The 14,643-nt window shown below is 43.7% G+C and overlaps 5 protein-coding genes across 5 annotated transcripts; 2 read left to right on the plus strand and 3 right to left on the minus strand.

Moving 5' to 3' along the window:
* Positions 1 to 41: 41 nt before the first annotated feature.
* Positions 42 to 3,579, plus strand: SS1G_02982 (hypothetical protein; the record flags this gene model as incomplete). Its single annotated transcript, XM_001596709.1, has 2 exons — positions 42 to 3,216; positions 3,338 to 3,579. The coding sequence occupies 2 exons, from the start codon at positions 42 to 44 to the stop codon at positions 3,577 to 3,579; spliced, it is 3,417 nt and encodes a 1,138-aa protein (XP_001596759.1).
* Positions 3,580 to 4,791: 1,212 nt separating this feature from the next.
* Positions 4,792 to 7,800, minus strand: SS1G_02983 (hypothetical protein; the record flags this gene model as incomplete). The annotated part of the gene is made up of 3 exons (XM_001596710.1): positions 4,792 to 4,795; positions 4,914 to 6,827; positions 7,115 to 7,800. The coding sequence occupies 3 exons, from the start codon at positions 7,798 to 7,800 to the stop codon at positions 4,792 to 4,794; spliced, it is 2,604 nt and encodes an 867-aa protein (XP_001596760.1).
* Positions 7,801 to 8,064: 264 nt separating this feature from the next.
* Positions 8,065 to 8,712, plus strand: SS1G_02984 (hypothetical protein; the record flags this gene model as incomplete). Its single annotated transcript, XM_001596711.1, has 3 exons — positions 8,065 to 8,121; positions 8,251 to 8,567; positions 8,640 to 8,712. The coding sequence occupies 3 exons, from the start codon at positions 8,065 to 8,067 to the stop codon at positions 8,710 to 8,712; spliced, it is 447 nt and encodes a 148-aa protein (XP_001596761.1).
* Positions 8,713 to 8,969: 257 nt separating this feature from the next.
* SS1G_02985 (40S ribosomal protein S13) lies at positions 8,970 to 9,699 on the minus strand (the record flags this gene model as incomplete). Its single annotated transcript, XM_001596712.1, has 4 exons — positions 8,970 to 9,143; positions 9,202 to 9,248; positions 9,379 to 9,411; positions 9,498 to 9,699. The coding sequence occupies 4 exons, from the start codon at positions 9,697 to 9,699 to the stop codon at positions 8,970 to 8,972; spliced, it is 456 nt and encodes a 151-aa protein (XP_001596762.1).
* A 2,171-nt stretch (positions 9,700 to 11,870) lies between these two features.
* On the minus strand, positions 11,871 to 12,397 carry SS1G_02986 (hypothetical protein; the record flags this gene model as incomplete). Its single annotated transcript, XM_001596713.1, has 3 exons — positions 11,871 to 11,887; positions 11,934 to 11,991; positions 12,134 to 12,397. 3 exons carry the CDS (start codon positions 12,395 to 12,397, stop codon positions 11,871 to 11,873), a joined length of 339 nt encoding a protein of 112 aa, XP_001596763.1.
* Between the last annotated feature and the right edge of the window lie 2,246 nt (positions 12,398 to 14,643).

A 14,643-nucleotide genomic window follows, 5' to 3' on the forward strand; every position in this document is an offset into this window, starting at 1 on the left:
GACAGAATGAAGATGGATACAACACTACGACCCAATCCGTCATGGCACGGTTTCCTACGGGTGAATTCGACTCCTTGGCATCGGCTGATGCTTCAATCACAGCAATGTGCCCGTACGTCAAATCGGATGGAACTCTTGTGGGGGTCGTAATTGGAGGTAATTTCACGAGCTTAGGAAATGTGGAATCGCAAGGCATTGCATTGTTCAATTCAAAAACGTCTGAAATTACTGCACTTCCTGGATTATCAGGATCCGTTTCAGCACTCTTATGTGACGAATCGACAAATGCAGTCTACATCGGAGGTTATTTCGATTCTACGAATTCTTCAAATGTAATCAAGTTGGTGGACAATAACTTAGTTGCCCTTCCCTTTTCCGGATTTAACGGTCGGGTCAATTCTATCTCGAAGGCTTCGAACGGGAATATAATATTTGGTGGAGCTTTTACCGGACTAGGAAACTCTACGGCACCAATCACTAGTAGAAGTAGTAACACAACTGATCAGCAAATTGTCAATATTTCTGGCGCCAATATCACGAGCAGCGGCACGGCCACAACTGCTGGCTTTGATGATCCAACAAATATTGTGTGCAAGACCGGTGGCACTGACGGCGCTGGAAATACTTGGTTGCTCAAAGATGATTCTGCTGGGTTCTGGAAAGCTACATTTGGATTTGGCTTTCAACCTACCAAATTGAGATTATGGAATACGCACCAAGATGGCCGAGGTACCAAGACCTGGAGATATACGGCTCAGCCAATCAACGGCATCATGAATTTTACATATATCGATCCAGCCACAGGTGCTAATGCAACATGCACATCGGAGTGCCCTTTAAGCAGCAATACTAGCATTCCATACCAGGATTTCCACTTCGTGAATTCAGTTGGCATGGATGCCTTTCAGATCGATATCTCTGCTTGGTACGGTAGTGGAGGTGGCTTGAATGGCATTGAGCTGTTCCAGGATGACATATTTTCTTACGCTATCAAGGAATTCAACGAGCCTTCCTGTGCTTCTTTGTCGACTGCCTCGAAAGCTACATCTACCGGTCCTTGGGCTATCAGTCCTTCATTTCAAAGTGTTGCAAAGTATCTCACGGGCCAATTTACATCAGACACAGCAAGTGCAGCTTCTGTTGTATTTTATCCAGACATCAGAGAGTCGGGGAACTATACAGTGAAGATGTACACACCTGGATGTATCCAGGATAATACATGCTCAAGCCGAGGCTCTGTTGTTGTAAATGGAACCGTGGCTAGTGAGACTTCACGTGCAACGGCAACCTTTGGCTCACCCATTACCCTTTTTCAGTCTAACGACTACGACAAGTATGATGAAGTGTACTCTGGTTACATCCAAGCTGCTAGCGATACATTCCGCCCTTCAATTACCCTCACCCCAAGCGGTCAGATACCTGGGAATTCGGAGAATTTTACGATTGTGGCTCAGCGTGTTGGATTCATCCTGAACAATGCAACTAGCACTGGATTAAATGGTCTTTTCGAGTTCGATCCAAGCGAAACTGTCATTAACGCTTCCAATTTCCAGAACAATACGGTTGTTCAAGCTGGTATGAGCCTTAATGACGATGCTGAGGTGAACGCTGTTGTAGCTTCTGGCAATACTATTTTTGTTGGAGGCAATTTTTCTGCAACAAATTACCAAAACATATTCTCGATCTCAGACGCCGGTACTAATTCACTGGCTTCGAACGGTTTAAATGGGAAGGTGCTCACCATGCTTCTTAACGACACAACTCTATATGTTGCTGGAAAATTTAGCAGCAACACGGGCTCCACCACTACCACAGGGTTGAGCAATATCGCTGCTTATGATACCGTACAGAACAGATGGAGCGCATTAGGAGCTGGTGTCAATGGACAAGTTTCATCAGTGGTACCAATATCAATGAACATCAGTGCTAACAGACCTGAGACTGTTATCACATTAACTGGAGATTTCGACCAGCTCGTTGCATTTGGTAACAACTCCGCTGTAGCTGTTTCTGGTTTCGCAATCTGGGTCCCATCACACAGCAATTGGTTACAAAACCTTAAAATTGCTAAAATGGCTATCAATGGTCAACTCACTGCCGCAGTAAATGCATCTGGCGACTACATTTTTGCAGGTTCGCTCTCATCATCACAACTGGGCGTTAGTGGAGTTGTTTCCCTCGCATCAGGATTAAGCCCATTTCCTGTTGACATTCAAGCCTCTAAACCACAATCTACCTCAACCTTATCGAAGAGGAATACTGCCAGCCAAAATGTTAGTGGTGTTGTAACTGGACTATTCTATGAGAATGGCTCCAAGAATGTCACAATCCTTGGCGGCCATTTCACTGCAACCTCTATCAACGGCACTGATGTTAATAACCTTGTATTTATTGATGGCGCGAATGACAACACTGTCACTGGACTCGGGTCCCAGATCGACGCCGATTCTACCTTCCGTGCATTGGCTATACAAAACGACATTCTCTATGCTGGAGGTTCCGTTACTGGCACTGTTAACGGAGGAAGGGTCAACGGGCTCATTTTATACGATCTTAAGACTTCTACATTTGCATCACAAACACCAGCCCTTGGCGGACAATCAGCCGTTGTTCATGACATTGCTGTTAGGACAAAGAATGGTGATGTATATGTTGGTGGAAGTTTCACTCAAGCTGGAGGTCTAGATTGCCCAGGGGTTTGCCTTTTTACAGCTTCTGCATCCCAATGGAATCGCCCAGGAACGAGTCTCGAAGGTACCGTGAATACCATGCTTTGGACCAGCGATACCTCTCTTATCGTCGGCGGATCATTAACAGTCGATGGAGCCAATGTATCTTTAGCAACTTACGATACTAAGGGCCAAACCTGGACTACCGCTACTGGCTCAAATGCCATCCCAGGAACTGTTACATCCATTGTCCCAGCGACTAGTGATATCTCACAATATTGGGTAGCTGGCACTGCAACTAATGGATCGGCATTCGTTATGAAGTATGACGGTACAAACTGGAATTCGGTTGGGAATGTGTTCGAAAGTGGCTCGGTCATTCGTGGCCTCCAAATGATGCCACTCTCATCAAACCACGATAATTCCGATCTTGTTCCTTCGAATCAAGTTTTAATGCTTACTGGTGCCATGGTGTTACCTACTTTTGGTAATGTCTCAGCAGTTCTATTCAACGGAACCACCTTTCAACCTTTTGCACTCACAAGCAGTACGTCAAATACTGGAGGTAGCCTGTCGCACATTTTCTCGCAAGAGAATAACTTTTTCAAGTCATCTGGTAGGTTAACCATGAACAAGCAATCCTGAATAAATCTCTAACATCATTATAGGTAGTCACCTTGCAGTTGGCTTGGTCGTACTGATTGCTTTAGCAATTTCTCTCGCATTAATATTCCTTCTAGTCGTTGCCGGCGTGTTGGCGGAACGCATCAGAAGAAAACGTGAGGGTTATATGCCTGCACCAACGAACAGTTATGATAGAAATAGCGGAATGTCAAGAATTCCTCCACATCAACTGTTCAGCTCACTTGATCAAGGTCGAGCAGCAGCCGAAAAAGCACCCATGATTTGAAACGACGGTATAACGACGGCGCAAAGGGAAAGGGCTTGGCTTAAAGGCGTTCTGGATAGGCTCATGTGCCTTTCGTTTTTTTTTCATTGTTCATTGTTTCAGCATACCCATTTGGAGTTTTACATATTAAAGTGATGCCTCTATTGCTCCGTGGAGCGATCCGCTTTGCTTTTCTAATTTTTCGGCAACTATGCAGATCTATTGGTATCACCACTTTCTTTTTTTTTCCCGCATTACAGCCAGGCTTAATGTTTTTACACCAAAATTCTTTCGACATGTTACAAAACAACTCAATCTTATCTCTCTACCAACTTTGTACAAAGATAAAATAAACACAATCTGCGGTCACCGCCACAAAGGCCGCGTGAGGTGAAATTAGCGTGGAATAGGAAATTTTTGAAGAACAGCTAGCTAGATTGCTAAAGCAGATCTTGATATCTTTTGCGTGGTTACAGAGCCTCATGTATGAATGTTTCGTCGATATTTCGCGTAAGGTGCAGCGAAAGTGGAGAGAAACAAGCTAGATAGTAATGTATTAAAATCACACTTTCTTTTTCTTTTTGTTTTTTTTGCTCTTTTTGGTGATGTGTGTGAATAGGAGGGAAGTGAGGAGAGGTGATATATGGGTTGAGGGATAGGGACTGGGAATTGATTTCTCAAGAAAGGAGGGAGGATATGGTGAGGAATGATGAGTGCAAGGGAGTAGGAGAAGGAGAAGGGGAAGAGGAGTTAGAGGAGATAGTGAAGAATTAAGAAAATACATAATTAGAAGATAAGAAAGATAAGATTGCAGTGTTCCGTGCTGTGTATATTGTGCAAAAGTGTAGTTGGAATTTAATTTAATTTCTATGAAATGTTGTATATGAATATGAATATCAATATTATCTTCATCTTTAAAAGTTGTAAGACTTATTAGTGATGGATATTTAAATTAAATTAGATCTTTATTCGGATAATAATTGGATGTTGAGAAAGAAAACTTTTTAGGTGGTTTTGGAGTTTAAAGGTAGGTGGAGTAGAGTAGGTCATTAGGTAGGTAGGTGGGTGGGTGAATATGGTTGTATTATAGCTTGTAACTATGACCCAAACCCAAGTGTGTGTGTACAGACAGCCCCGACACACCTTAATAAATGATATTATGGGATTCTACTGAGATTATACCGAAATGGAGAATGAGAACGAAATCGTCTTGTATATTAATATTCCAGCCATCTATCTATCTAGTCCATATAATTAGTAGTTCATGTAAAATTAACCATCGATCCCAGCCGGTCCCACCATCCAACCTTCACCCCTCCCCTAGCTCCATAACTCATAACTCATAACTTCCTCACCCCGCATCAATAATCCTCACTTCCCTCGCAACCACATTACAGAGTTCTACTCTTATACCCGCGCCCATTAAGACATGAATCCACATGCGTTGAGTATCACTTAAGCGATCATTCCCGCTTTTTACCTCTACGAATCTGACTTCTTTTTTTCTTTGTTTGGTTTGTGGTTTGGTGTTGATTTTGTTTGAGTTGTTCTTCGTTTTGTCGTTCTGCTCATCCTTCGGCTCATCCTTCGCCTCTCCCACATCCCACAAAAACAAATCTGGTACTCCTCCCCCTCTCACCCTATACTCCTCAGCCATAACTCTCATGACTTTCCCCAGTCCTGCGCCACCAAAGGCATCCACAATTTCCTGTAAATCATGCACATCGAACTCCCACCTTAAACCTACAACGCAAGTTCGTTTATCCGCCTCGCTTTCCCACACCCCTCTAATAATTTCCGCCGCCTTGCCATTTTCAATCTCTACAATGCGATGATTAATCTCTGATGCTCTTGCTGCGAAAAATGCATCTGTGTGGAGGTCTAGGGGACAAGTTTGGTACTGGGTTTGGAAGACATTGGGGATGTAGAGGAAGAGGATGTCGAAGAATAGATACGCGAATAGAGTGCGTAGGATGCCGCCTTCGGAGTGGTATCCCTTTAGCCCTTGGCTGCGATAATAACTTAAACATAGTTCCTCGACGGAACATTCGGATGTGCCGTTTCCTTCATATTCATCTATCCAGATCGTTTTGGTGCTGCGTTGACGCTCTTCCATTCCATTTGGGGTGCTGAATCGACGACGGAGTGTGGTGGGTGTTAGGTATTGTTTTTTGATTTGGATTCCTTGGATGGTTATTTCGAGGGGTTTTGTGAGGAGTGCGTGATCAAATTCATGTTTTTCTCTTTTGGGAATCTTGAGATTTTTCTCGAGTTTTCGAATGCGTTTTTGGAGGTCGTAGTGGTAGATGGCGTGGCAATATCTATCTTGGAGTCCTTGTTCGCAAGTACGAAGTGATGTGCGTTTCCAGAGGCGTTTTTGTTGCTCGGTATCGTTGATTCCAAGGACTGGTTGAAGAGTGCACATGTAGTGTTCTTCAAGGAGGGCCTTTCGTTGGTACCATGCACCTCGCTTGGCTGAATGGAAAAGTTTTTGATTGAGGAGTTCGGTGAGAATTGCGTGTTCCTTTTCATGGTCTTTGAAACGGCCGAAAACGTATAGGCCTTTGTGCACAATTCGTGTGTATACCCAAGCAGGAGAAAAACGACGAAGGTAAGCCCCTTCACCACTTTCGTATATGCTATCTTCTTTGCGTTGTTCTTCTGCTAGGAGAACTTTCCAACGGGGATATACTTCTTCGAAGATTTCCATTACTTCGTCCAGCCCGGCTTTGCCCCGGTTACTGTATTCGAGGATCTTATCGACGCGATATTGAGTTCTTATTGAGGCTTCGAATTCAAGGAGGATGGAGCGATAGGGGAATATGTTGGTAGAACGGGAGACAATATAGCTAGGAAAGTTGCGACGGGAGATTCTGGCAAGGATAATGGTTGTGAGGGATTTATCAGTCCACTCAGTTGATCTATAGAAAACGAGATGAACTCGCTCGAATAAGTTCAAGGCTGGGAGGGAAAGTCGTATACAAGGTCCTGTTATAGCCATGACCTTTCTTAGGAAATGAACATCTCTGTTCACATGATCGAGACTATCGTCTTCTTCTTCGGGGATGGATCCATCTGGAGTCGTTGGTATCGATGTTGACATGCTGTCGGCTCTTTTCAGACCAACATAGCCAAGGCCACTTTGACGTTGACTTGTTTCACGGAGTGCTTTCAGTATATCGGCTTTGTTTTTCCCTTGAACCTTAAGCTCTTTTGCAAGACCCTTTAGCTCGTCTAGATTCAGTAAAGATAATGCTTCATCTAAAGTTCTGATCTGATCTTCAGACGAATCAGCAAAAGTAAATGAGTTTTCGAGAACGGTCCCTTGCGGAGGCCTCAATTCCGCTGGATTGACTTGAACCGTCGCTGTAGACTCTGGCAATTCTCGCATTGACTGCAAAACCTTCGAAGTTGCAGGAGCGTCCGTCAAATCACCATGATAACCCAAGCGATTGATACGATGCCAAGCCGATGTTTTCCGCAAAAAAAGACGCACATATCTATCCTCATTAGTCCTCGAGGGATTTCAATTGGAAATTAAGGAATTGCACCTTACAAGTACTGAGCCTCATAATCCAACTCTCTCCATTGGTTGAAAACATCCATTTCCTTCTCATCAAATAGATGTCCTTCATCCTCCAAGACAGTTTCCAATGCAAGGTTGAAAGCATCACTATAAATACTGCTTTTACCCCTCTCCCACGTCCTCCCACTTAATCTCGACTTGAGATCATCCGGGAGGTCATCAACCTCCGCACGCATTGCTTCATATTTAGCAATTGCATTTTTATCAATGTCAACTGGTGGTAATGCACTCTCCAATTCCGTCACTCTGGGAGCCCCAATCTGATCCACTTCGTCTTCTCCTTCATCTTCTTCCGAATCAAGAATTTCAGTTTTTCTAAGATGAATTGGGCTTCGACTTCGTGGTGATAAAGGTAATTCCTCATCATCGGAGGGACATCGAGAACTGAGATCCTCATCTTCTGCACTCTTTGTGGTTTTCAGGCGTTTCGACGGTGGCAATAATTTATCTTTGAAGTCTTGAGGTATTTTACGTTGAGTGCGTCGATGTAACATAACGTTGTGATTGGTATTCTTAAGTTCTTCGAGTAGCATTATACCGAAAGTTGTGTACAAAGAAGTAGTCCACACATACTTCTCCAGTGTTATATAATTCCATGCAAGAGCATTGCCTAGCGCGCCTTGCATCGCGTACACCAGCACGTAGTCACCTGACATATCATTCTACCTTTGGCAAAAAGGGCATCCTCTCCAAGTAATTTCACAACCCAATCATAAGCTCAGAATCCTTCACACAACTCTTCATAACTCCCACACGCGATCTCCACTTCCAGCATGTCACAACCAAACACACCCTCTCCCGATACAAATCCTAATAGCATTTCTAGCATCAGCGCGGCCGCCCAGACGTATCAGCTCGCTATGCAAAACCAATCGCATTCCGCAACCCCACCTGCAGCCACCCCCTCCGGCGTCCTCCAAATGCCCGGCGCAACACGAGATGTGGTTATGGAAGATGCGCCTCTTCACAGACCTGCAGTATGCCTTATACTTCCCCCAGACCCTATTCCTCCACCCAATCCTGAATCATCCCACCCTTCAATTGGACATTTCCTCTCGCGGCTGTCCTCTGCAGTAGAAATACTTACTCATACATCCCCATCACAGTCTCCTGCCGCTGCAATCCTTCCGCCTACAACTCATTCCCACTCGCCAATTCTACCGCCATCGCATCAGGCTTCTACAGCGACTGCGAATCTCAACCGTGATGCAGCTTCTCCGGTTCCCGTTCCTGCGCGCACAAGTACGCCTGTACCGAAAGTAAATGGAAATGAGAATTCGTCGAGAGCTACGAGTCAACACCCGGATGCGGGCCCATCGTTACCAACTGAAGCAAGTGTTCATGGAGCGCCGGCGCGAGTTTACTTGAATCAGACCGTTACAGGAAGTTTACTGGAAGGCATGAAGTTGTTGGCTAAGGACCAGTATGTACCCGGATCTGTTGGCTGATTGAATGGCTTTCTGGTGGTTATTGACTAATAACTAATTCTTGCTAGGCCAAAAGATCCTTTACGAGTACTAGGGGAATTTCTTTTGTCAAAATCCAAGGAGTTGGAAGGAGGGAATTAATAATGGATGGAATCTAATTATACCCAACATATTTCAAAAGCATTTCAAGAATTCGGGCGTTCAAGGATTTCGACACCTCACATTACGATATTTGGACAATGGTTCAGGACAAGACTGATGCTGGAAGTGTTTCTCAATATTTCATTCGCTATGTAGCTTTCATGCTACTGTAGCAGTACTTCTTAAGAAGGTAGTAATTTGTGATGCAAACATGTCCACACCCCAACTCCGTATTCATTTTGTTATCATGAAACTTTTTATGCGACCATGGTGCTGGCAGTGGCACTCTCGTATCTCCAGGTTGGTGGGAGAACACCGACGGTCTTGTAGTAACGGGAGAGACGGTGGATACGGGATTCGATGAGAATCAAACGGAACTTAGAGTCCTTGTCCTTGCGGTTACGCTCAAGGTGCTTGCGGACAGCGACGGCCTGAAGTCGATAGATTAGTATGATTGCACGTTAGCAACAGGATTGGAATGAAACATACCTTCTTGATCAACATGTAAAGGTCCTCTGGAATCTCAGGGGCGAGGCCTATTTTGTCACTCTGTCAGTCTGTGACCAAGCAGAGGCGTTTGTAAAGATACAAATTGACACATCACGGATGTACTATAATCCAATGATGGCAGATACGGAAATATTCAAGTAATATTGGATATCGTACCGTTGGACTTGAGGATTCTAAGAATCTTGTTACCTATAAGAATTAAAAAAGTTAGCATTCGCATTCCAGCCAGATCAAAATTCAACCACATCAATTGCAAATCGAATAAATCCACATACCAGTAACAACCTTGACTTGAGCAATACCGTGAGAATCTCTCAAGACAACACCGATTTGGGAAGGAGCGGCACCCTTCTTCGCAAGTTTGCAAATTTGGTCAACAACTTGCTCTGGGGTGGTCTTTAGCCATGAAGGAGGAGCGCGGGAGTATGGGAGAGCTGAGGAAGAAATTCCCTTTCCGTTGGAGTGCATGCGACCCATTTTTGCGGTTTTGTCGACGGTGATTAAACTGGTCGGTTGGTTGAGATTGTCGAGAGGTGTTGGAAAATGAAATGTTGTCGCGGAATTATTATCTTCTTGTTGTGAATTTGCAAATTCGCTTAGGGTAGAGCTAAAAGATTCCACACTACACCTAAAATCGACTAGTGCATCTCAAGTATCTTAAGAAATTTCTTGAGTCCACGACATTTTCAATGGCAACATGAATCCATGAACAAGAATTTATTTCTCGCGATGCGTCGCAATTGATTGAGAAAAGGCCTCTAATTTTGTTGCAACTACACAGGAAAGCGAATTGAATTTCCCATTTATCTTAACTGTAAGGAAACCCCATTTCATTTACATCCGGCCGAGAAGATTCAATGATGATATATTATTTTTACTATTTTTCTGGTACCTCTTGTTTTAGGACCCTCTGCGGAGGGAACAATGAACTCACGACACATCTGATTCATCTTCTCGGTTGCTTGTCTTTCATGAAGTTGCATAGCTACTTTTGATCTGTAACTGACCTTGATATAGAACACTCTCCTTGAAAGACAGAAGTTTTTGGGCCGCGCATCTGAATGAAGTTGGATTGCATGTAGGATATTGTGGATGTCCAACGTCTTTGCAGGATCACATGGCTCGATTTTATGGTACCGATTATTATTCTATAATGGTGGGCAGCTTGAATTGGATAAATTGTGTGTATTGCATAGCACCACCATTTCTTCGTTTCCGAAAAGAGGTAGGTCCATAGGGCAGCTTAAAAGATTGAGATGGATACATGCGCTCAAGTGATCTTTTTCTTGATGGCAGGAGGGTACAATCTCTACTACACTGTTTGTCTATAGAAAATACAAATGCCTTTTAATATCTAGCACCTGCCTATCCACATTCTAGTTGACATAAATGATTTCCATCGAGTCAACAGCGTGCCTCTCACCTTGAATTGATCCACTGAAGTTAAAGGCGAATCTATGTTCTTGAAAGAATGGATGTTTTCTTCCATCAGTCAAGAAGCTGTGGGATATCAGGGTTTGAATGAAATTCCACAATTACAATACTACACTGTAGGTGTCGTGAGACAGGGGAAGTGACAGTGAAAGGGAGGGAATTCCGTGATTACCAAAAGACACTGAATTTCGTGGTCCGTTTACAGCGAAGCTCACATTAATGGATTACAACATCATGTTGATGAGGATTTACTGAGCATTGAAACATAAATCCGATCTCCCTTGAAGATACATAGCAGTGCTTTTTTCAAAACTTAAGGTTCAAAGCTCTGCATCTTTCACAAGCCATATATACTATCAGGGAGAACCTAAGAATTACAGCTCTGAAGTCACAGTCCAATTCGCAACTGATACGGCCATCCATCAACCACAGGGATCGCCCATGAAACCATTTATATCCTTATCCGCCACTCACAATCATGAAATTATCATTCTCGCCCGCCAACTATCTTCCCCTTCTCCCTCCATACATGTCCAACTTCAATCTCTAGAGCGAGATAATAGCCGACACACATCAGGAATAGCAAAGAAAATGGCTTTAGCTAAAAATTCCTATCAATGTGCTAATGCAGGTTCAAAACTTGTAACCTACGATTAATGATGCCTGATTCCGGAGTACTGTTGAAATCATGTAGGAGGTAGTGGATCTTTCGAAGACATTGATTGATATTGTTATGGATGTGAATGATGGATTACTTATTAGGCAAAGCGAAAGGCGTACGGTTTTCGCGAGACATGAGATGGATTGATATCGATGGCCATGAGACATAGTGGGGGTGAACAGAAATATCCTGCCTTCGAGCTAGCACTAATCATGACAATCTTTCTATTATACTTCACAAATCCAACCACTACACGACGCGTGCGGGAAGATTGGCAAGTATAGACTGCACTTTCTTCTGGGCTAGCCGCGTGCGACTTGGCCAGGGAGAGAGCTGTCTGTTAATGGCATATCAATACAAGAAGTATAACAAAGGAAGCTTCCAACAGGCTCTGCGACCGGTTCAGAAATCCAAAAGATACACGCATCAACCCAGAGAGTATCTACCATTATCACAGGTCAACAAAGACGTCTCAAATGATCTTACGTCCGGTGAGCAATCCATCAGGATTATCTACACTCTCTTTCCATCCCTCCCACAAAGTTACAATTTATCATTCTGCTCTCGCATCTAAATAGCTGTTAGCTGAATTCGTAAGACCTACTGCTTTACTTACCAAGCGCACTGCAATGACCAGCCCTGCATCCCTCACATAAATATCTGTTTATGTGGGCCTTTGCTTCGGTCGGAATAATTGGGTAAGTACACATGTATTCCACGCCACTTCATGATACGATATGCGACTCTTTCCGCATATGAATCATCCAGAATTGGTCGACTGAGGCTTTTGCAGCTCTTGCAGCGTTGGTGATATACCCTTCCATTGTATTTCGCTCCTGGGTACATTCGTATAGTGATAGCAATCCGCTTACTTGACCATCCGTCAGAGCTGCATGTATGGTTGCGACATATAAATCGACCCATGATATTTGTATCATATTCTTTGGTGCAACTTGTAGCGTCATCAATATCATGAAAGTCAAAATGGAGATTATTCTCTTCCAGCAAGCGTGATACACTATCGTGGAGCAGCGGATACATAGACCAAGCCTCAGTTGACTTTGATCTTTGAGAAGGCATGTTGATTTCGCCGAAGGCTAGGGTAGAGGGATGGAAGATCAAATGATTTCGTGCTGAGTATGTCGGGCGAGGAGTTGGATATGCCAGCCGTGCATAAGACCCTTTCCATATATGTAAATTTAGAATCGAGAGAATCTTTCACTTCCCGTTAGTCTTCAACTTGGCAATAAAACGGTGACCTCATTGCCTTCTCCCCCATTCCTAACATGTGGCTAGGAATGGTTGTGGACCAACAGTACGACAGTGATGGAAGTTAGAAATCACAAAAAGATTTGTTACTCTACCAAATCATGAATGAAGAGCCCAGCAATGTATACTCTACCTCTATTCTGAAAAGGGGCAGAGGATGAGCACATTTTTATACAGAGAAGAAATAAAAGACATATAAACTTGCTACTCCATCACATACACTATTTCTCAAACAAACGAAAGGAATAAAGTTTTGTCAATCTCTGCCGCCAGGATATTTTCCACTCGACAAGAAAAATGAAAAATTTCCTAAGCAAATAGCCGTCTGTTGCAGAAGAAGCAATACTATCACGGTCGCCTGCAGCCACACATCCTTGCCCTTGCGCGATCCTGCATATTCAAACACGTCGATTCTGGTGCATAGTCCACTGGCAAACAATGACATCACCCTCCAAAGAGAGGGCACAACTAATTACTGTCTTGCGAAGGGAAGCCGTTGGCGGGCCGTTGGTGATTCGGGCCAGACTCCGTATATGGCTGTGATGATCGTTCGAGACACCTGAAGGAGAGGGTCGGAATAGAGCCCGAGCTAGCGCAGTGCTTATCCGACACCTCAGTCATATCAGCGTAACCCTATAGTATTGTGATATTAACAGGCGCATCCATCCTCTAGAACCATATAGGCAGTGTCGCCGTCGCTGCCACTGTATGCTACTCCCAGAGCCCTGCAAAACAGCTCCGCGCCACCCAGCAGAATCTCCCCTAGCATTAGAGAGTGGACTTTGTCTCGTAGGCTTACTGATATTCACTGCTGACGAGGCAACCTAATACCAACGTTTCCGATCTACTAATATGTAGTTGTGATCACGCAGGGTAGCACATCGTGTCCGCTATGCTGTAGAGTGGGCTCTGCCGAAGTTCTATGCCGCAATGGCACATATTGTGAACTAACAAAAGCGTCCTCCCATCCCCTACTACCTTTGTACATATATCTACTTCGCACATCTTTTAAAGCGCTAAAGCATCCCTCCACCGCCTGCGATCCCTAATTGTACCCTCTGCTAACTCTTCGAGCGTTTGGCAAAGCAAACTCAAAGAATTTCTTGTGCTCGGTTTAACATGTCTGACACAACCTGGCATCAAAGCACCGACACCTCCAAACGCGGACTGACAACGCCAACTAACCCTAAGAGAAGTATCAATGGCGTGAAAAAATGGGCGTCAAACCTTCAACACACACAAACTGTTTCTCCAACTCGACTCAATAATATATGAGCCTGTCACCTCCATTTCCGATCTTCTTCCATCACGTCATTACCATCTTGATTGATGTTCAATCATTACCTACGGGAATATTTCGTGCCCCTTTGAGACACCTATTCCAGGGGCAATACCGCGGAAGAAGAATATTACTTCTTCTCCATGTAATCAGGAAACTACCTAGCAGCTAGCTTTGCCTCCATTTCTTACATCCCATTGCGTCCCTCGAAAGATAGAGTGGCTATTAACATTAATGGTGTATCAGAACAAGTAGATAAGCCGGAACGCTGCTATATGATATTTTAGGATTTTTTTCATGTTGTATTTCTGCAATGCATGTCAAGTTCGAATTAAAATGGGATGTTAACATGCACACTCCCTATGGGTGATTTTAAACGAAATCATCGTAGAGATCATGTGATGTTAGCATCTATGGCGCTTGTTATCTACTGCGCATCCCTGCAATTTGGTGCATTGCGCTTAAATTTTCAAGATGCTAAAATCTTCCTGACTGAGATTTCATTCTTCTCCCTCATCGTCACTTTTCTTTACCTCAACTTTATTCAACACTCAATTCATTAGGAAAAGTTTTGAATTATCTTCAACCTTTCGATCCCTATTAGGTGTCGATATTAAAACAACATGCCCTAGAACACACACTACCCGTCTTTTTACCTTCCTTCCCTTAAAAGCTATCAAAATGGACAAAATAATTGATGCACGATTTGATCGTGTAGAAAAGGCTCTGCAACTTGATAGCTTCAATTTCCAAATACAGCCTGTTCCCGCTTTGGCCC

This window comes from Sclerotinia sclerotiorum, genomic scaffold (assembly GCF_000146945.2).
Source record: "Sclerotinia sclerotiorum 1980 UF-70 scaffold_3 genomic scaffold, whole genome shotgun sequence".
In the NCBI taxonomy this organism is placed as follows: domain Eukaryota; kingdom Fungi; phylum Ascomycota; class Leotiomycetes; order Helotiales; family Sclerotiniaceae; genus Sclerotinia; species Sclerotinia sclerotiorum.